This window comes from Channa argus, chromosome 19 (genome assembly GCF_033026475.1).
Source record: "Channa argus isolate prfri chromosome 19, Channa argus male v1.0, whole genome shotgun sequence".
NCBI classification, from domain to species: domain Eukaryota; kingdom Metazoa; phylum Chordata; class Actinopteri; order Anabantiformes; family Channidae; genus Channa; species Channa argus.
Genome location: NC_090215.1, coordinates 9,191,897 through 9,214,542, shown reverse-complemented (window position 1 = coordinate 9,214,542; position 22,646 = coordinate 9,191,897). Strand labels below are relative to the sequence as shown.

Genomic DNA, 22,646 nt, shown 5'->3' with positions numbered 1-22,646 from the left:
CCAGACTGCCTAATCCCAGTCATGAGGATTTTCAAAGAAAAGTTTAATCTTGCTAAATATCAAATAACTCTTTTACAACTGCAGCTCTGTGGAGATGGAAATCCTTGTTGTATTTTGTCATGGCTTGAGTCAAACAACAAAACATAAGCATATTTAGCCGCATCGTGGATTTTTTTTATTAGCAGCAGCTGTTATTTATTTCTCCAAACAAAAATGCATAGTAGCCAACACTGCTTTTAATTAATCTCTAATACAGTTAGTAGCTCTGGTCCATTTTGGTGTTCTTCTGTCTACTTACACAAATTTTGTCTATCACATGAATATTATTTTCAGCATTCATCAGCATAATATGTGGTGCAATAAGGGTATCTATGTATGAGCTCAAAAGCATTGCTTCAGACATATGTACTGTAGGAGCATATTCACTTTATCTCCAGCGGATGCCAAGCAGGTGGCAGCTCACAGCCCACAGCTTTAAGGCAGTGCCATCGTCTCGAGCTGCGCTGCAACTCTCTGCCCTGGCACAGTTCCTGTAAGTACAGAGGACAGAGACTCATGCAATATTTTATGTGTTTCAAGTTATCAAAAAGAGACAGATCAAAATGTTTTTAGATTGTCTGTCAGTCTCCTGTGTGACTTGTTTTTTGGGATTTTTTCTTGTTCTTTCGGCTTATCCCGTGAGTTCAGGGTCGCCACAGTGGATCATTGTTGATTTGGTACAGTTTTTACACCGGATGCCCTTCCTGACGCAACCCTCCCCAATTTCTGCCGGGCTTGGACGGTCTCCTGTGTGACTATAGTATATGTTTCTGCAGATGTTTGGTAGTGTGTAGCACAGCTGGTTTGGTTTAGTTAATTTCAGTGAACAGATAGATGTGAATATTGCTGCTACTACCACAGCATTGGAAACTTACTTGTAGTATCCTCCATTAAGCAGCTGGTTTTCAGGAGTGACTGTGCAGTAGATGGTGGTGTAGGCTCCCTCTGCTGGGGTCTTGATCAGGAAACCAAAAGTCCTCATTATGTCCACAAGAGGGTGCCTTATGTGTCTTGTTATCTCAGTGTTCACCATGCCAGGATCCACCGAATAAACCATCACACCTAGAACTGGAGATGAAGAGGTGAATTTCAGAACTGAAGTTGCTTTAAAATTAGATGATGTTTATGCCTCTCAAAATGTGTCTATTTGGCTATCACATCATATGTTTGGGTCAACCTAAAATGCAGAAAACCACTAAAAACAGATTACATGTAGTCAGGTGCAATGAAGTATATCATATTAGAATCTATGGTTAAAAAAAATTAGGTTTAACATATGAATAAAATACTCACATACTGAGAATTAAAGGTGACAAGATGATAAATTGAACAATATTTCTGAGAAACATCTTCTGCTGGGTGTTTGTTCCCACAGCAGTTGTGGTTAAGGCATGAGACACTCACACTGGCAATACATGCAGATCCTTTTTTTACGCACCAGGAAAAAGAAAAAGAGGCCCAGAAAGAGACAAATATACATGGTGCACAATCTTGTTCTCTCTTTTTGTCAAACAACAGATCTCACCCTCGGTCCTTTTGGCCAGCTCTCGGGTAAACAGGATGTTGGCCAGCTTGCTCTGTGCATAGGCCTTGACAGGGTGGTAGTCTTTCTCACCACTCAGATCATCAAAATGGATTTTGCCCATGGCGTGAGCTGAGGATGACACGTTGATGACCCGGGATGGAGCAGAGTGCTTCAGTAAGTCCAGTAGAAGGAAAGTCAGGAAGAAATGACCTGTGGAAGTAGTAGGTGAAAACTTAGACACAAAAGGAGCAAAATGAAAATGGGTGAAAAAAAAGAGTTTATTAAACTTTTTTTATACACTCCTCGCATTTTTTTATTACTTCTGGCGATTAAAAACATTTGTACTAGTCAATTGCGTATTGTTATTTTAAAATGAACTTTAATTAATTGCTGATGAAGCACTAGCTATTATTGTACTGGCTTAATGTGCATTGAAAAATATGTTTATGAAAGGTTGCCTGCTCATCACGATGAGATCAGCAAATGATGCCTGCAAAAATATAATTTCTAGTATGAAAAGTAATTAGAGCCATTTGTGCCAGACAACCAAAAATGTCAGACTACGTATCTTAATAAGAGGCTCAGGGAATTTATCGTGACACCCCCACATTATCTAAACACAGGGACAAGTTTTAAAAATGCTCATCTCCTACCCAAGTGATTGACTCCAAACTGTAGTTCATATCCATCCACTGTCGTTGTGTGAGGGCAAATAGCAACAGCAGCATTGTTGATGAGGTAGTGAAGAGCCTTCTCAGCTGCAGAGGAGACGATCTGTTACCAGCAGTATCAAAAAAAAATCACAGGGCTTACAGGAGGTTATAAGTGCGTGTGCCACCCACTGTTGTAGATGTTCTCAGCAAACTGGCAGATTGATTTGGTGTCAGCCAGATCCAGTTGCTTGGCGACTATTTTGGCTCCCTTCACCTCTCTCATGATGTCACAAGCAGCTCGTTCCCCTTTTGCCATGTCTCTGCATGCCAAAATCACCCGTGCACCTAAGGAGATTATTAACTTGTAATGGTGAAGGTACTTGCACGTACATACATGCTGAAATTCGATCAAGGTAAGGTGATGTTGAGCTTACTGCTAAACATTTTTTCTTTAAGGGTTCATGCATCAGTGTATATTGCAGTTAACTGCTCTTATTTGGTTTTAACTTTCTATTATTAAAGCCAGAATAGTGCCTGCTTTTGAACCTTATTGGTTTAATTAAGATGCATATAGAATAACTCATCTAAGTGCTCACTTTTCTTTAGCTAAATGTTAAATGGGTTTTTTTTTACCTCTGCTAGCTAAATCTTTTGCAGTCTCTTTGCCAATTCCAGTGTTTGCCCCTGTTATAATAGCTGTCTTCCCTTCGAGACGAACATCTGAAGACCACTTTGGGGCAAACAGAGACCTGAGGACATGAGCATGAAAAGATAAATGATTAATTTAGTGAAATTAGTTTTTAGTGTCAGCAGAATGAGATAGAACTTCATAAGAGAAGTGAAGCAAATAAATTATTGTTTATATGAAATGTTTGTTTAACCTTACAGTAACTAAAGCACAATGTGGGTAGGTTGACCACCTAAGGCAAAACAGTGAATGCCAGAAACACAGTCATCACAAAGTGTAGTTCAAGCTCACAGGCTTTGAACTGACCGAGCAATTTCACTGACATTTCATTCTGAACTGACCTGAAGCTAAATATCCACCCACCTTATACCCACACTGCCTAAATAACTTGTGATGTGTGAATTCTACATCTGGTATTCAGTGCTGAAAACATGCCCTAATAAAGCCATTTCTACTTTCATCTTGCTGATAACATGACAAGTTTCTTACCTTACTGCTTGCATTTCTGAAGCTGGTGACATAAAGCTGCAATCACTGCCCCCTTTAGTGATTCTTTATTTCTCTGATGTTGTCTCAACATTCAGATCCAGAGAAATGACACAGACAATGAAAGTGGGAGAGAGAAAAAGAATTTGCCTTTAATGTGCTTTAGACTGGAAAGTCTGAGTTAGATACAAATCCTCTTCTGTTCAAAGTCTGTCATTGTACTAATCAATTTAGCAGAAGTTCAGTGTGATCCCTTGCAAAATATCACATGATATGCGCTGCAGTATTTCAACAAGTCAGAGTTTTTTTTATGAAGCTACAGTTTAAATTATTGAACAGTACATCTGGCTTAGAGTAAACTCAGATATAATACTGCATAGAAAAATAGTGTATGGCATGTAAAAGACATGAGTATGGAACTTTTACAGGAAATTGTTCTGTACGAATTGTAAATATACTAATAAAATATATTTCTCAATAAAACCCACTCCTGCTACAAATGCATTATCTTGTAAGCAGCCGTTGCATCTGCTGGTCCAGTTTTATTCACCCATGTCTATTCATCTACTTCTTTGGTGGTTCTGGTCTAAAGCAGTTCATCATATGTCTTGCATCCAAAATCAATATCTGTGTCTCAACTACTTTGGCTAATTGAAGAATCGTCATCAGTGAAAAGTATTAAATCTCAGCTGTAGTGATTCTCTGTACAGGCCAGGTGAAATTCTAAACCTGGATCCACAGGTGAGCTGACTGTAATTTCAGCATTTCACCACTCTGGATTTTCTGGTGCTTTCCACAGGAAGGTTTAAGTTATCACCACAGCCATGTCAGACTCTTAACTTAATTAGGGACTGAGGGGACAACCATCGTTTATTTGATCCTTTACAGAGCTGAAGTATGAAAGCCGAACCGTTATTTAGGAGTGGGTTTCTCCTTCTTTAGGGGCCCCTATTTCTAGTATTTTATTACAGGAGGCACAGGGGTCCTTCAAGAACACACATTGCTGTGCGTTATTGTTTCAATCAGTCATAAAAAATAAATTTAGCACCTGCTTATAAAGATGTGACAGTCAGTCACATTTCGCACTACTTTTGAAAACTGAATCCATGACGTAAACACTCTTTTGTAATGATGATGTTTAAAGAGATTTGTTTGTTTTCTTTAGAGGCAGTTACCACTAGGGGGTGGCCTGTAGAAAAATATAGCACTTTAAGACTTCCTACATTACCTTGAGTCAAATGAAGAACTTCTCACTCATGAAAATCCAAAACAAGCAGCATTTAAGTCTACAGCCAGGTCTCATGTAAACCATATGAAAGCTAGTCATAACTTCCTGTTTTCTCTAACAACCATAAAATAAGCTGAGACAAAATGTACACATACACACACTCACACACTCACACACACATAAACATAGTCTTGCTGACCCAAACCCGGCCTAAATGAGAGCTGCCAGCTCCTCTCATGTGGTCGTTCTGTGACGCTTGCTGGTCTGACTGCTACATTAATTTCTCCTCACAGCTGCTTGCCATCCCCAGGCCTGATGAAAGGCTGCTTGTCTGTCTGTCAAAGGCAAAGACAGAGAGGTCTTGCCACATGTGTAATTAGCATAGCTTTGTGAAGATTATAGATCATCTTGGGGATAAATTACCCATTCATTATAATTTGTCGATCCCGGAATAAGAAAGTTGACAGGAGAGAAACCACAGAATGCAGGATGACAGCCATCTTTCAAAGTTTTAGATGCAAAACATATTTAATTTCAATTAAAATATTTTTCAGTCATTCATTTCAATAAGCTTGAGTGATATGTATATAATTATGTAAAGTTGCATACATATTATGAGGCTGTAATTGAGCAATCCCTTTGAACTCGTAGAATGTGTGCGTTTAGGCAACTATTGATCGCTCCACTTAACACATTCACACCACAAATCAAATGAGAAGAACCACAAAGGGAACAGTCATTCTTAATGCTCAAACACATCTTGCTCTTTTAAAAATATATACAAACATTGATCACATATGAATCTTCTGCAATATTATGTAAACAATCTACTTTGTAAAATTATTTCAAACAAAACATTACAAACATTTTACTTTTCTTCATAATGACTTGCAATTGAAAATATAATGAAACAAAACAAACCTGTAATAAAATAGCTTAACAAATGCATAGCATTTTTCTTAGACACAAACTGCACCTGTGGTGCAATAAGAAAAGACAAAAAGGCTACATACAGGACACAAAAGCATCGTACCAAAGCTGGATGTCACCCTTTACTGTGAAATAGCTTTTATTAGACCCTGAAAGCCATGAAAAAGGATAATTCACTTGGTGAAAAAATGTAACCCTTTATCGGGCTAGGAATCATAAAAACATCACCCCCACATCTCTTAAACTGCTTCATAAAGTACCTTGAAGCAGGGCTGGACTGGACTCTAACATGATTATATTACTATGTTACTGTGTTTACAAGTTGGATTTTTGGAAAGCGCACTTATTTGTTTACAATGTTTACATAAGGTTTGAAATTATTCTCAAAATATTTTTATTGCAGTTGTTTTTGCACTTTTTCGTGTGCGTTCTATTTTGACCCCAGAGTTTTGACACTAATTTGAAAATAAATGTTCTTTCATCTTTATATGTCTTTATCTGAAGATTTTTTAAAAAAAAGGAAAAATCACCTCTTTATATCCATCAGTAGCACTCCAGGGTTTAAATTTAAAATTTCCAAGTATTTCAGTGAGTTCCCCAATAAAAAGTTAAATGATACATCATATTTTTCACAAACTTTCATTTTCCACTGCCAGATACTAATGTGAATATATTAAGATAAATTGTTTGCTCCCTTGTAGGAGAAAATACAATTACAATGGATATTTTCTTATGTAAGAAAACTGCTAAAATCATCCAAATGTCAAATTAAGAATAGTTCCAATGTAGGCGTCTACAAAGATTAACCTGGACTATTCAGTGTGACAAGCTGGAGAAGGGAAGGGTAGCAACTCCTCAGTATCAAGAACCCAGCTGCATTTGCCATTCAACCATAAAAACACGAGGCTTTTCCAGTCCAAACTCTAGTTCCACATCCAATTCCCAAAATTCCCCATTATTGTCTGGAATGGAGGGGGTTTCCATTTGAAAAATAAACCTGCAGCTTTCCACTGCAAGGTGAAAAAAGGCACATTAGAGATGTCGGAGGCAGGATTTGGTGACTATAGTATAAAATGGGACATGTTATTGTAGATTAGGTTCCAAAAATAGCATGGGCACAGATTCATAGCTTTACACAAATGGACAAAAGTTGTAAATGTGTAATTTCATTGTGAGTAAAGGTGTATAAGGTGACCAACAGCAACTTTTAGGGTTGATGTTTATTAGACAGTTCAGGAGATGACTGATGAATAAAACAGTCATCGGTAACTTTTCACTTTCCCATTGGCTGCTCTTCCCTCATTTCTTGGACCGGTAGTGTCTCGTCTTGCATGGTGACGTGACAAATCGAGTCCCCTTGTGACCTCGGACTGTTCAGGACAGACTGAGCTGTCTCACTGGCCTCTTCCTGGACAGGGCTTCCAAAGGCATCATCCTGGCCTGCCCCGTCACTCCCAAGAGACGTCTGGCTGACATAGACCACGACCACGTCACCGCTGAAGTTCATCACCTGACCGCTGGAGATGAAGGTGGTGTTGTGTTTCCCCAACACCTGACCTGAACAAAAAGACATGAGGAAGACAGATAAACTTGAGTACATGTATAAACCTTAAAATAAGCAGTTTAAGAGCCAAAAGAGGAACTTATCTACGGTCCTACACTGCTGCCTACAAGTGGGCTCATGTGACAAAAAGCCTTGGTTTTCGAGGGGTAACGTGTGTCAATTGTATCATTTCCTACTCTTTCATAAAATAGCAAGTGTAGTGACCCTGGAAAATTTATACTCACACAAAAAAAATACAAATGTATATCTAGCCTCTTTCAATCCTACACACAGGCAGACAGAACTTCTCCCCCTTGTGACATATGGCTAATCTTTGATGACAAATGGGCAGTGGGAGTAGTGACCATGCAGGGTGACCACAGCCCACAGCTACATTCATTACTATATCATATTTGTTTCTATTAACGTTTCCTAAAAACAACCCTTCTGTAGGTTTTACAGAAGTGAATGAATTTTAAATAAACGTGTTATTAACTTTAAATGACTTACCCCAGCATGGCTCTACAAATCATTTGTTCGGACTTGCACTGATCTATTTATGTCCATGTTCTTCACATAGACATTTGATCCAATCTGATGAATTTTTTTTTGTGTGTTGTTTTGTTTTATAAGGCATCTGTCACCACCTTAAACCCCTGCTTCCTATTTTATCCAGCCGCCTGTCTGATTTTCCAGCCAACAAAAAAAAGCAGACCCTCCGTGACTCACAGCTTATGTCTTATCCATTCACACATATGTGCGTTCACACACATACACACACACACACAGAAAAGCACGCATAGCCCTATAAAGACAAACAAACACAATCACACACACTCTCTGCGAGTTTGTGATTCTGTTCCCCAACTGAGAGCCTTTCCCAGAATACCAGTCTGAGAGGTCTAGCTCAAAAGTATGTCATTTCACCACAACTTGAAAAACAAAGCTCTGTGGAATCTGCTTGGGTTCTTCTGTTTATTCTTTCTTAATACTGAGCAGTTTTTTTCATAGATCCACAGCAATACAGTTTTCTGACAGCGTTAACTCATGTAAAATCCTTCTCCTGTTTAATCTCTATGAAACCAACAGTTGTACACAGTTTTGCTCAAAATGACACTATTATTTTACCTATTCAAAGGCCAATTTAATTCCCAAATTCGGTGGATAAATCGTCATTGTTTAGGTGAACTAAGGAGACCCTGAGTGGCCAACACACAAGACTGATGTGTGAGACTTGAGGTTAAACAAATACTTGGGTGGACAAGTGGAACCACTGACCCTTGCTTAACTTTTAAATAGGATGTGTGGGAAGTCGATTTAATGAACGGTCATTGCTGTATGATGGGAAATGGTGTTCATTTCAGCCTAGCATGTAATTAAAGTACCCAGTCGTCAGTGAGAGTCCAAAAAAGTTTGTGTGTTTTTGTGTGTGTTTTTGTTGGGTGGGCAGGGATATAAAAGTATTACTCAAGCTGCACACATCTTGCTTCAATTAAAGCTGTGGTCACTTTGCGCAACCCTATGGAAATCTGGGTAAACAGGAGCTTTGTAGATGGCATAGTTCACACTGACACACACAATGCTGTATGTTAAGAGTGTGGTTCTGGTGGTTCACTAGCTCATCAAACACACACATATCTTATTCCAACTTTGTGTGTGGTCCCTCAAAATTCAGGGTCCAACTATCGATACTGGCTTTAATAATGAATATTTCTCGGAAACAATCACAAAAAACTTCACATTTTTCTGATGAAACCAATGCCCTATTATAAGTTCAGCATGTTCACCTAATGATACCCCAGTTTGAGCTAACCACTGACCCAATCAGACTTTCTGATAATACTGCTTTTATAACTAACCACAATCACTCAGTGGTGGAGGCACAATGCATAAATGCAGCTCCCGCAGTTTTTCTCTCTTTTTGGCAATGTGTAAAGCTCTCTGTGCGAACAAAACAGTTTGGCCATGTGACAGAAAACTTTCCATTAAAACTAACACTGTAGGGTATTAAATCATGTATGACCCTGTCTCAGTATACCAGTGACTGACTACACAAACACAGGATACCGGCAAACACATCTATAGGGTCACAGTCTTGTGAAAGTGTGAAAGCCCATTATTGACACGAGAAAAAAAATGTAGACTTTGTAGATTTTTTGAAATTGAATTTTTCATAAACTTGCAATAAAAATGTAAAGGTCTACATTTTTCTTTTCCAATTTATAATGTAGGCCCTAATGTTGACCTTCCACCCTATTAGATTAAATAGTATCAAGTCATTTTTTTAAATTCGTGCCATAATTTGTTTTCCCTGAAGCAAATGGGCTTCCATGCAGATGCGTTTAAATATGTTGAAGTTTTCCATTTTCAACTACCTGAGATGAGGTTTGGTTCATTCAGCTGACTATGGAGGCTTTCAGGTGAGCACTCCAGTTCTGACTCCCCTGAAGAAAGCTTGTTTCCACTGCTTTCTTCCCACAGAAGCCCCTGGCCTTTCCCCTGGCCCAAGGCCTCAGGGGACTTGTCCAGGTAGAGTTCTCCAACAGATGAGGAAGTCATCAAAGGGCTGGCTGAGGTCATCACACAGGTTGTACTACACTCTGTTGAGATGGAGTCTGTGCTTGTCAGTCTGTGTAAGTTCTGCTCTTTTAACTGTGACTGGTCAGCCAGGTGAGTTTTGAACTCTTTTGCTACTTGTGCCTGGGACAGTGGTAGGCAGAGTTCAGAAAGTGGACTCAGTGGATGGGGTGCGGAGGACATATGGAGGAGAGGAGGAGGAAAAGGAACAAGAGATGCAGCACATGTCTCACTCTTGGACAAAACCTTGATTTCTTGATTTCCATCACGCTTTTCTCCACCATTGTCTGCCCTTCTGCTCTCCCTCTGCTCTTCCTTCCCAGTCTCATCACCATCCTTGTCTCCATCTAACCCTCCACATGAGCAGGTGCCCGAATTCCCGGGGCTGACGGCCTGGCTACAATCCTCATTCTCCCCTACTTCCAGTGGCTCGCAAACAGGAACGACACATGCACAAGACCCCGACAAAAGAGGAGATACACTCACAACCTCCTCTTCTTCTGACACCTCCTCTGGTTCTCCAGACCCTTTACTCTGATCTTCCGTCAGTGTCTTGATGCTAGTCTCTTCTTTCTCTGTCATTTCGCTTGTGGAAGGCAGCGAGACCTTGACATCTGAATCAGATGTTGGGAAGGTGCATGGCTCATCTGGGGAGTTGTGTGATGCTTGGTAGATAAGTTTGGTTGTCTCACATGGCGTACACTTGGGACCTCCGCTCTGGTAAAGAGGGGCCAAGGTCTCCTACAAGAACAGAAATTAAAAAAAAAGCTTTGCAAATAACTAATATATTTTTTACATTTCCTATGTACAGCTTGTGGTAAGAGTATGCACTTTCTTATAGATTTATATAATCAAATGTTTTATCTGTATTAGTCAACTAATAGTTGAGAGTACTTGCAGTACAATTGTTTGTTCCTTTCCATTGCTTTTAAACAGAAATTCTACTTTACCTGCTGTATCCTAGTCCGCTTCAAATTCTGGACACAGGAGCGAAGATTTACTAGACAAAGAATAAACACATTGAAGTGAAAACTGAACAAAACATTATTTTCCGTTAAACTAAATACAAAGACTTTCTTAATGTGATCAGATGAGAACCAGTGTCAGTCTGGAATCATGAACTCACGCAAAGAACAGTAAGAAAATCTCCACTTAGAATCTGAAGGATAATACGTGGCTATAACCTACCAGACAGTAATATTAGTTTGTCCTTATAGCAGAAGAGCAGCAGGATGAGCAGACACAGAACGGTGATGACAGACAGAATTGAGACAATAACCCAGGGGGGATCTGCAATTGCAACAAAGGTGAATTCAGTGGTCACTTTCGTACTCATCATCAAGATGTCAGTCATTGTATAAAAACCAAAGGAGTGGGGGGCATTTACTTTAAATAGCAATTAAATAGCCTAATTCACTATATGACTTTTATTTAAGTTTACCTTTAATATTGCAATGTATTAATAACATGACATTCTGTTATTGACACTGAAAATGTCCACGTCTTACCAGACAAAGGTGTTCCACACAATGCATCAGCCTGAGCACTGCCTGCCTGTGTTTCACTCCTGCCCTCGGCCTTACAACTGGGAGAGAATGTGAAAGAATGAAATTATTGAAGATTGAAGCCAAGCGGACAGACATTTTGTGCATGCGTTTTGTTTTCCCTCAGTGTACCATCAACCTACGAGCTGCTACCAATGTTCACACGTGTTATGAGGAGAGACAGATGGAGGGGGAAAAAACATTAAAACAACTTTCTCATCATCATCATCATCATCATCATCATCATTACAGTTCCAGCTGGTAGCAGATATTGGTGTCTGGTCCAGGATTTTAGGGGAAGTGGGAAGTCATTAGTCATGACAGCTCCATTTTCCCTAAGTGATGTCAAAAGATTCCGTCTAAAAACTCAGTGAGTGAGTGTATGTGTGTGTGTGTGTGTGTGTGTGTGTGTGTGTGTGTGTGTGTGTGTGTAAATATACATACTTAGTCCATTGTTTGCACAATTCATTGGTGCCAGCAGAGAAGAAGCCTTTCTTACAAGGAACACAAATCTTCCTTCCGTTGTTAGACACTGGAAATATCAACAAACTGTAGTTTGCAGTGTATCCCTAATAATATGTAGTCTAAATGAGTATTTGTGTTTGTGTGCTCTCACCAGGGTCTTCCTCCAGCCCATATCCAGCATCGCAAGTGGGTATCTTCTCGCAGTACTCACAGTTGATGGGGTGACATTGGAGGTCGGAACGGCAGCGACACTGCTCCTCTGCCAAAGGATTTTCAATGCTCTTCATGAAACCCTTACCTGGAGGCCAAGGCAGAGAATAGTTCAATGCACAAAAGGAATAATAACGTGCGCTTTACCCAACCCCACAGGTTAAATCTGTACGGAACATTTTCTGTGGTTATCAGAGAAGTTCTGAATATCAAAACAGACGCACAAATTCCTGCAAAGTCATTAAAAAAAGGTTGGGTTGAGACGGTTTCATAGATGTTGCCTTTAACTTAAAGAAACAACAGCTGTTTATGATGTGGATGTATGGGTAAACAGTATCTGTCTGTTTAAAGATGTTGGGAGATATTTGGAAACCAAAATCTTATATTGAAAGATTTGCATTGTTAAGTCAGATTTTCAGGACTTTGAAACAGTTCAAAGTGTTGGTACTGACCTTCATCACAGAACTTCTGCCTGAGACACTCCGTCTTTCCAGTCCAGTCAGGCTGGTATTCACCAAAATTACATTTAATACATTTAGTCTGCTGAGACTCATTGCAGTGAGCATGCACATAGAAGCCTAATGAAAAAAATAAGAGGGAGACAGACAGAAAGAGAGTGGGAGGAAGAAAGTAAGATGGATTTAACAACCCAAAGGGTATAATCACAGTAACTACTGCCAACCTGAGCGACAAAGAGAAATGTGGTAAGGAAGTGACAAAATTAGAGTAGTATTTAAATATCCTTCCTCTTTTTTTTTTTAGGATCTTTGTGAATGGAAATCTATTTTTATCTTATGCTGCTTCCATTGACTAAATCAGATATGAGATATGCTCACAATATTCTTGAATTTGTGTGTGTGTGTGTGTGTGTGTGTGTGAGTGTGTGTGTGTGTGTGTTTGCCAATACCTGGTTCACACTTCTTACAGCACCTCTGGCCTTTTAGGTAATGTTTTTCATCACACTGAAGAGATTTGGAGACCACATACTGAAAATATAGAGACATTAAATTACTCCTTCTGTAATTTTGTCTGTGACAGGCAAAAATGAGATGGTAGTGAGCAATAAGAGGAAGAGGACGGTTCAAGCATTACAAAGACTTATTTCCACACTCACACAGTGAGACACACAGAGAAACACCTGACCACAGCACCATGCAAAAAGCAAAGCGAACCTCAGTTACATAAGAACATCCAACTGGAGGCTGATACTGTCCTGGTTCCCACTTTTTTTACAGAGTGACCAATTACTCACCTAACCAAAAGTAAACAGTGAATGTGTTACTAAATGTCCCTTTCCTAAATAAGTATAAAGCTAAGTTTTTAGCATGAGAACACAGTATCACAGCTCAGCAAGGGAATATGGAAGTGAACAAGGATACATCTGTGCATGTTTTAAACAATAACTGGGAACTCGAAGACCACAAAGATAAGCCATGCAGCCAAACATGCACATACACAGCCTATAAACCCTCCAACCACCATAAATTAGGGCCTGGTGAACTCCTGGCCACATTGCTGAATTAGAGAATCTGGCTGTTATGACAAAAACCGTGCCAATGCCACAATCTCTATATATACACATGTAGAAAAACGCAACCTATAGACCAAACTTCACTCTGAAGTCGGACCAACCGCCTCCTTTTTCGCGTTCAGCATTTCTGAAAGCTTCTTTTTCCCATGAAATTACTGACTATTCCAAGTCACGTGTACAGTACAAATAATGTTGGTGCTGCAGAGGTCTGGTTCAGTCAAATGTGACAGCCGCATCCTTCTGCTTCGAACCACAGGCAACATTTAGAAAACGACGGTGCATTTGAAATTGTCTGTCTGGACGTCACATTCATGCTGGTGAACTCCTCGTGACATTAGTGAATTACTGTGGGCTATTCAAAATAGCTGCTAGTTGCTTCTTCATTTAAAACCTTCTTAAATGCCTGGGTTTCCCCTGTGACAAAATGCAGACCATCACTTTGTTGCACAGAGCTGTCAACCTTCCTTTTGTTGAAATTCTTGCCTTCTTTTTGTTTCTAACAATATAATTCTGGAGGAACCACTGGATTCCTGTTTTTCTTGGCATCCAATTGAAAATAAAGTTTCACAATATGATACTGGGCCCTAACTTTAACACCCTCTCCTCATTTCTCCTTTGTTTTTCCTTTCCCTCTCCTGCTCACACCTTCACGTGAAACTCTGTTTAGCCCCAGTGCCTGTCTGGCCCCAGGCAAAAACAGCAACAACATAAAAACTGGAAAAGTGTTTAATTACATCCACTCAGCCTCTTGCACATCAGCCAGTCTTTGTTTTAGAGTCTAACCAGAAGGATAATGATGCAAAGCGCTCATAGCTTGGACCGCAGCACTAATGAGGACCATGTGCTGTAGGAGAGCAGAGTGACAGGGGTAGGAAAAGTTCCCATGCTAAGAGTTTAACATCTTTAGAACGATAGAGAGATAGCTTTTTTTAATCAGCTCTCCCTAAAACCCTTCTCCATTAGTTTGATCGTATCAAACGGGACTGTGCAACAGCATGCTCTCCATTTGCTGTCAGAGAACCAAAGAATTTGCATAACGGCCACAGCAGCAGCTGGCTCCAAGCCAAGAGGGGCACCGAGTGACGTTTGGCCCCGAGGGCTTTCAGAGGTCTACGATAAGGTGCAGTAAAAGCATATTGCCCAACAGGTGAATCATTGTATGATGTCTGCACCTGCTAATTCTTAAAAAAGCCATAAAAATATTTCTTATTGAAGTGATATCTAAACAATCTTTTACAACTTTTGAAAGCCTCATCCGATTTAGGGGTGGGAATTTTATCAAACTTTATGGCTTTTTACTCATACTAATCAAAACAGCATTGAGCTGCTGCTTTGTACTGTCTGTTTTAATAACAGTTATCCAGGAGCTGACGTTGTAGGATTTAGAAAAATAGCACAAGCCAGAGCCAAAAAGGGTGAATAACCTAAAAAACAAATGACAAATGAACTCGCCAGAAGGATTTCACTGACCAGGGAAGAACAAATACTGCAAAAAGCGTGAAACTAGTCCTTGGATGACTATATTATGTGCTAATTTGTATTTTAGGGTAATTTATCAAAGCTTAATCCAGATGGGCTAGAAACATATTAAAGGTCTATGATAACTGCTTCTCATCTCCCCACAAAGAGCTTTATTGTCATTTTAAAGCTGCATGCTTTTCAGTTGAATGTCTTCGGTGTCAGATTAGTAACATCAGGGTTAGAGTTTTTGCTCATGCCAAGACAAACAAAACACTGATTTAAGACGAACACAGGGATGAATAAAAATAAAGGATGTCAGGAAAAAAAGCTCACAGAGAAGAAAAGTGAAGGTTGTTGGTTAAATGATTAAAGGGGAGTTAAAAAAAAAAGGAAAGAAGCAGTGGTGGGTTGATGACAGGAAGGTGGACAGATGCATGAATGACAAAGGAAGCAGGCCAATAAAAAAAAGCACAGGAGCCATGTGGGTAGGAAACTAAATTAATCCACCAATGCTCAGTGTTTTCATGATATATTGACTTTTATCGACATCTTGAAGTAATTTTTTCTTGCTCAATGTCAAACAGACAGTTTGAAGTGAGTTTGGAATGGCTTGAATGAGGTGGTTGAAAACCAAGAAAAAGAAGGGGAATTCTTTGGGGATACTGTGAGTCAGTAATGGCAAGACCATGGTGAGAACAAACCAAAGCCAAAGGTTTGCAGCGTCACCTTAAAACATGGATTAAAGATACCCCCTCCCCAATCACAAATACAAAAACACACTCGTTTAATCTTGGTACCGCTACTTGAAAAACTATGACTTAAATTTGTTGGTCAGTCTGTGAAAAAAAAGTATCTCACTAAGGATGAGATGCGATGCCTTCCCAAGGCATTGACTCCTCCAAAACATTTTTTGGTGAAGCACGGAGGAAAAACAGTGAGGAAGGAGACTCGGTTCCAGTCAAAGTCATAACGATGCTGCTTTATGGTCACACAGGCAAACAGGCAGTGATAGATCACTGGTGCCCAGCAGTCTCACCACTAAAGCCACATCTTATAAACTGCTCCACCTGGATAGAGTTAGCTGCTTGGACTAAACAACAACATGTTATGTGCCATTCACTTTTTTCCCCACAAATTAAACTGTTGCACAAGATCAGCTGGGATATTTCGTTTTTTTTAATGTCCAGGTCTTTGTTATGGCACAGATGCAGAAACAAAGACATCAACACAAAACAGTGATGCCTGTTTGATGATGAAATCAACTGTCAATAGTCTCCGTGACAGTTAAGCCTATTACAATAATAAAAGAATAATAATTTAAAAAATCAGTATCCCTGTATGACCGCTGGCCCCTGTTGACCCTCCGATCTAATGAGGTTCACATTGAGACCACTCTTGGACCGGGAGAGAATACTTGAAGGATGAGGACCATAGCGGTGTTTTTGCGGTCTAAGCACAGGACCCAAACACAACTGTTTGCGGTCTGCGTCCGGGCGTTAAAAATCCTCCCTCCTCCCTCTTTCCCCCACTGGCCACTTCATGCATATCATCTGCTGGTTTACCGTTACACATCTCCTTGTCCATCAAAAATCAGCCATCATGAGTCTTGGGGTCTTGACTTGCCACTCATTAACACAACTTTGGCAGCACATGAAAAGTGAGCTCACCGGAACCACAGCACACAATAAACATTTATTACAACCTCATTGCACTGGAAGCATTGTGTGTTTTTTACCTGTGCGTAAAAGGTGACAAGGCAACATGTTATCCAGCCTCGGAATATCCAACTAGTTGAAAAGTTCAACCTCATCTCTGCTGCTTAATTAGGACTACTTCTGAGCTTAACTTTGCTTTCAGACCCTCGGCACACACGAAGATGCTGTTCTTCTTTATAAATCTTCACAGTAAACCAGTCAGCGCATTAATGTGGCGGAGTCTCCACGCCGTCTCACAGGGCATTCTTGCGCCTTCATTCCCGGTTAGGCAGCTGCAGTCTCCACCTTTCCTCTCCTCTCATCTTCCTGCTCCCACGCGTTGTGGAGAGGGCTGCATGCAACGGCTTGTAAAAGCGGAGTGGGTGCTCCTCCCACGTTGTCATTTCTAAAGAAAAGGCTTCAACCCCCACTCTCTCCTGATTATTCTCTGATCTGAATGAATGAGTGTTTATGTGGCACTTAAGTTTAGTGATGTAAAATTGTCACGGTAACATGAACCTTTCGACACTGGGATTTAAAAAAAAGGCTGTGACCCCAGTTTTTCTGACAACCATTTTCCATATGCACAACTTTATTTGAAAGTTGTAGTCATTCGATTTGGTAAACAAGTGGACTTATGATCTCATACTAAATGAATTTAAATATGATCCCACACACTTGAGGCAAAGCATGTGGTCACATTCAAAGATGTCACTTCCTGCACGCGCCATTCATCATGGAAGCAAATAGACTGGTCTCTGCACAGTTCCTGGAGCGTGGGTCCTGGAACTGCTATGGCACCTATACAGTTGACAAAAGTTGTTTATTCAAAAGTGCATTGGTCGCCACCAGGAAATTCTGCAGCTGTAACCTCATCCAATGGAAGAGAGGGAGATTAAAAAAACACTGGGTGTATGTATTTCCCTCTAAATTTGCATGGCAGATTAAACCCTGCTTAACTTGGCAAGTCAAGACAGGGAAGGACTGCGAGAATGGAGAACAGATTGTCTTCAAGGTGACAGTTATGCAAATATCGATTGTTGGTTAAGGCTGGGGAGAAATAGGAGAAGTGTAAAAGGAAAAATGTGTTACAAACAAGTGTTAGATTTGGGCTAAGATAAAAATAAACAGAAAACTTTGTAGGTATTTAAAAGTTGCGATCAAGGACTGTTTGTTTCCGTGCGTAGTTGTAGATTCTGAAGTAGTAATATTCTAAATAGTTTTGAGCAGTGTGTGGCAAAAAAGTAATCTCGTAATGTAAACAATTTGCACAAGTGGAATCTTAAACTCACGTAGGAGTGGAGAAAAAGGAAAAACAGCGGATATCTGAAGCTAAGCCAGTAGGCCCCATCCTCCCTCTGCCCCTCTTCCCGTAAAAAAACAAAACAAAAAACATGCTGAGAGAAGCTGTTTTGTGGTAGGGCCTCTGCAGCATAGCATAGTAGCAATTAAGATCCAGATTAGCAATCAGAAACCTCAGCTTGACTCTGAACACACACATTCACACTGATGTCACCCAGTAATGACCTAAATTAAACAAGTCCCTGTTAGACTCTGCTTCAAACACAGCGTAGCTTGTTTTGATGTATAAAAATGTAAATCCACCGCAGGGAGACATAGTGCCGGTTCACAAGCTTCACACTTCAAATAACATGGGTCAGAGCGTAGACCGTGTAGCCCTGTATGTATGTGGGTTGTGCTGCTAAGCATCACTTGCAACAAGTTTCATACATGGTTATACACACATACACACACACGCGCGCGCGCGTGTACAGTAAGCTGCTGAATGGTTTCCATTAATTTAACACACACTCAGACCACAGGAAAAAAGCAGCCACAGCCTGTTTTGGTACCAAGAGTCTGAAGGAAGCTTCAAGGGTTAGGCAAGGTCCCCTTTAACACTCGGAAAAGTACACAGTCCAGACACAGACACATACAGAGCCCTCATATCCACGCAAAACAGAGTGGAATAATAACATTAGAGTTTAGCCACCATGTTCCGGTGGTTTTAGGATTGGATCTGCATTGCTTCTGCTTGCTTTGGAAACAGATGTGATCTGTGAGTCACTCAAGTCACCAATGTGAGTAAAGAGCTGCCGGCTGATGCCACTTCCACGCACAAAGAAAATGGCAGTCTCTTTTTTTTCTTATGCGCACAGATATGCATAAATAAAAAAACAGATTCACAACCAGATGCAAGTCATGCAGGTTCTCGTACATGTATTTGGGCGGTCACACACACTAATTATAAAAGCCAAGCTATGGTCTTGGCAAGTACAGCAAGAGGCTGTTTTGACAAAGAGCAAGATATTCAGTCTGAATGCAAGTCACGCATATCTATAGACAGCTACATCTACACACTGATAGACAAAACACATACACAGGGACATGGACCAAAGCACTGACATGAATCAGTTATTTGTCCACCTGGTGAATTATCAGTGACAATGGTTGAATATTAGCTTGAATATGCAAATTCTGTTATCAAAGGGTGTTCACTTGCACATAATGTTATATTCAACCACAGAATGAAAGAAACTCCAAGGGTCTGCCTGGATTCTTTTGTTTTACAGCACAATCAGTGCACAGTGTAAATAACAGGTAAATCAGACTAAAACTTGAGAAAAGGTGTCTTCTGGGAGAATGGATCGGGAGCAATCTTGACGGCACATGTAAGCTTTTATTTATATTTACTTGGGTTAAGGTGCTGTTGGGAATGTCCCGTAAGATGGACTTTGGTTTATTGTACGAAGACGACAGTTTATCACATCAGAGACTTGGACGTGAGGGGCAGGGACAGCAGGGTTGTGCGTTTGTCTGTAAAACTGTTTTGTTTTATTGCCTTCAACACCTGTCAACACTTTAAACCATAGTCAGAACACGGGATGCTCTTCATTTACCACATAAAACAAAAGGTCTCAACACATGCAAACATTCAATCAAACTTTCAGAACTACATTTAAATACACAACGGATCTCCAGCTTTTATTACACCATAACACAAATTTTAAATATACATAATGAGTACCATCATTTCCAGGTCAGTGTATGATACAATTATTTACTGTTTCTCTTGGAGCATATGCAAAATAGAGAAAAAAAAAAAAAAGAACCAAATACCCACTTTAGAAAAAAAAAAATGCAATTATCAGAGACACTGCAACACAAAAAGACTGATAACACAACGGACAGAGAGGGAATAATTATGATCAGTGTTCTTATTAACTTCACATTGCAAAAACAGATCAACAAACAAGTCCATTAGCGGTAGTGATAATGTTAAAAAAAAAATGATATATGCGCACAGATAGAACAAAATAATAAAGTGAAGTGCAAATTTCTTTGGAAGTTGGAATAAAGTATGTTTCTTCTTCATTAAGACATAAATAAGATATAAAATTTAAACTATGATAACAAAAAACAGAGACAGACTTTCAAGAAATAAAGGCAAGACAATTTTTTCTAGCTTCAAGTAGATGATGCTTCTGAGTCAGTACAGACACACTGTGCAAGGCATTGTTAACAGACAGAGCCGCTTTGTGGTTCAACGTTTTTGTATTATGTGACTCTCAAATGCAAGTTAATGCGACTGCCAGAGTCATTTGCCCCAAATTGTTGTTTTAAAATTCGAAATAAAAGTGTTGTTTCCTAGAGACGTGAGAAACCCTTCTGAGTACTGCCCTGAAAATGAGATTTAATTCGGCGATACTTTCATGTCCAGAAACATCCAGGAAACAAGTCCCTTGTCATTGCTTTGGGTAAATTTCAACACTGTTCATTTCTCCCTCTTTTCTTCTGAAATGACAATGTTAACAACACTGATTCATAAAAGCAAATCCTTAGTCCATAAATAAGAATTAAGGGGAGAGGAAAAATGAGGAGAGAGAAAAACCCCAAGTTTCACTGCAAAGAAACGTCGCTGTTCACTGTTAAATAGCAGGTAGTCCTGTCGCAATGGACATTTTAAACTCAGCTGTCTGCGAACTTTCATTTCTTAGAAGTTAATTAACAATACACTTGACTTTCTCCTACTTTCGGTGTAACCACAGTCGTGTCCACGGTAAAATGAGATGCTCCAGAAGACAGCAGGGGTTTGTCAGTTAACATCGTTATCATGGTTGCGATTACTTCTTTCGCTGGAAGACGTTGGCCAACATGGCACCAGAAGTGGTTAGTTGTCCCATCTTGCTGAGGAACTTGGTCTTGGCATCCTCACCCACCAAACTGGAGGCAATGGACATGGATCTATGAAAAAAAAAACAAAAAAAAAAAAACAAGACAGAACTTAAAGATGTTCTCCAACAACAAGGCTTAGCTTTTTTTTATTAATTATTTTTGAAGAGAAAGAAAACCAAAAAAAAACAACAAAAAAGAAAACCCTCTCATTTGTTAACATGATTTTACTCCTTTACAGGGAACTGCTGTTTGCCAGTACAGTCTTACCTAATTTATATAGTCTAACGGCTCTTAAGTTCCTCTTTTGAGTCAGCTTGTATTCAGACTCAGTCTTTTGTCAAAGTGCCCAATTGAATAATAAATTACCAACAAATAAATAAATATATAAACAAAATTGTATATGATCACTTATTTCAACTTAAAGCCAAAGAATTTTGGAGAGCTTAGACACTTTATCATAGGTCTTCAATAAAAACTCTAGCAACTCAAAAATATGTCATCAAAATGCTGCATGTGTTATGAAATAAAGCCTCACGCTTCTTCAGAATTGTCGGGAGGTCCCATTTTGGCCAGAATCCAAACTATTTCATACATTATTCTGAAGAAATATGCAAATTAGGGAGCAGATCTTTACACGCAATTAGACTATTTGCATGTTATTCCATTATAAAAAACATTTCTATGAGGAGGCTCTGTTGGTTTTAAACCACACGGTTGAAGGCCTTTCATATTATTTAGCAAGATGTTGACTAATGAATCTGAAAGGGCTGTATTAAGGGGATTCATTAAAGAAACTCCTTAAAATATACATCTTGTGAAAATAAAGATCCAAGTAATCAGTTACAATTCGAGAAATCAAAGAGCCTAAATTAAAGGGGAAAAAAAAACAAGTCTCTCGGCACAAGCACAAAGTTTTTAACCTCATCGTTTAAGTGAGGGTTTTGGAGTGGGAACACACACAAAACTGAGTTTATGTGCATACAGACATACACACTTGTGCCCTGAACACATGTTAACAAGATGCAGGGAACTTCTTCTAAAGGACACCCCCAGTGTGGCCACTGTCCCAGCTCTCTTAGCTTTACTAAAACAAATGCTCTTATTTTCCCCTCTCTCTTTTTCTGAAGATACAAACACTCCTACATGTTCTTTTCTCTCTAGGGGAATAAAGCCACAATAAAGGCCCTCACCCAATAGTGTTTAGTGATCCCTTTTGTTGGCACTGGACTATTTCTTCCACCTCCAAACTCTTAAACACCACTTAAAAGCCTTCCCTTGTTGCTGTCACATGCTTTCATAAGATACATAGATAGATACACACAACCCTAATTCCAAAGAAGCTAAGACAATGTGTAAAACGTAAATAAAAACTGAATGCAATGATTTACTCTCACCAACCCCTATTTTTATTTACAATAGAACATAAACAACACATTAGATGTTGAAACTTAGACATTTTATCATTTCATGAAAAATATTAGCTCACTTTGAATTTGATGGCAGCAACACATCTCAAAAAACTTGAGATGTGTACATACACACACACACACACATATATATATATATATATATACACACACACATATATATATATATATACACATACATATATACACATATATATATACACATACATATATATATACATATACATATACATATACATATATATACATATATACACACACACACACACACATATATATATATATATACATATACATATATATATATACATATACATATATATACATATATACACACACACACACACACACACATATATATATATGTATATATGTATATATATATATATATATATATATATATATATATATATATATATGTATATGTGTGTGTGTGTGTGTGTATGTGTATATATATATATATATATAT

The 22,646-nt window shown here is 39.2% G+C and overlaps 3 protein-coding genes across 8 annotated transcripts in view; all 3 read right to left on the bottom strand.

The window, feature by feature from the left end:
• Positions 1-148: 148 nt before the first annotated feature.
• On the bottom strand, positions 149-5,540 carry si:dkey-73n8.3 (uncharacterized protein LOC100150965 homolog). The gene is made up of 7 exons (XM_067486404.1): positions 3,395-5,540; positions 2,851-2,966; positions 2,407-2,562; positions 2,218-2,322; positions 1,565-1,774; positions 915-1,107; positions 149-530 (listed from the first exon to the last, which is right to left on the bottom strand). Exons 1-7 carry the CDS (start codon positions 3,424-3,426, stop codon positions 428-430), a joined length of 915 nt encoding a protein of 304 aa, XP_067342505.1. The 5' UTR covers positions 3,427-5,540; the 3' UTR covers positions 149-427.
• A 142-nt stretch (positions 5,541-5,682) lies between these two features.
• On the bottom strand, positions 5,683-16,935 carry tnfrsf11a (tumor necrosis factor receptor superfamily, member 11a, NFKB activator). The gene is made up of 10 exons (XM_067486400.1): positions 16,616-16,935; positions 12,796-12,874; positions 12,341-12,466; positions 11,830-11,976; positions 11,658-11,745; positions 11,178-11,254; positions 10,858-10,959; positions 10,620-10,669; positions 9,468-10,410; positions 5,683-7,106 (listed from the first exon to the last, which is right to left on the bottom strand). The coding sequence occupies exons 1-10, from the start codon at positions 16,688-16,690 to the stop codon at positions 6,823-6,825; spliced, it is 1,971 nt and encodes a 656-aa protein (XP_067342501.1). The 5' UTR covers positions 16,691-16,935; the 3' UTR covers positions 5,683-6,822.
• A 2,597-nt stretch (positions 16,936-19,532) lies between these two features.
• The window catches only part of relch (RAB11 binding and LisH domain, coiled-coil and HEAT repeat containing), a 34,738-nt gene continuing 31,624 nt past the window's right edge, over positions 19,533-22,646 (bottom strand). For all 6 annotated transcript variants that reach the window (XM_067486384.1, XM_067486386.1, XM_067486387.1 and 3 more), the window contains one exon: positions 19,533-20,819. In XM_067486384.1, coding sequence (XP_067342485.1) covers positions 20,699-20,819 — 121 coding nt within the window. In that variant the 3' untranslated portion in view covers positions 19,533-20,698. The remainder of the gene's footprint in view (positions 20,820-22,646) is intronic.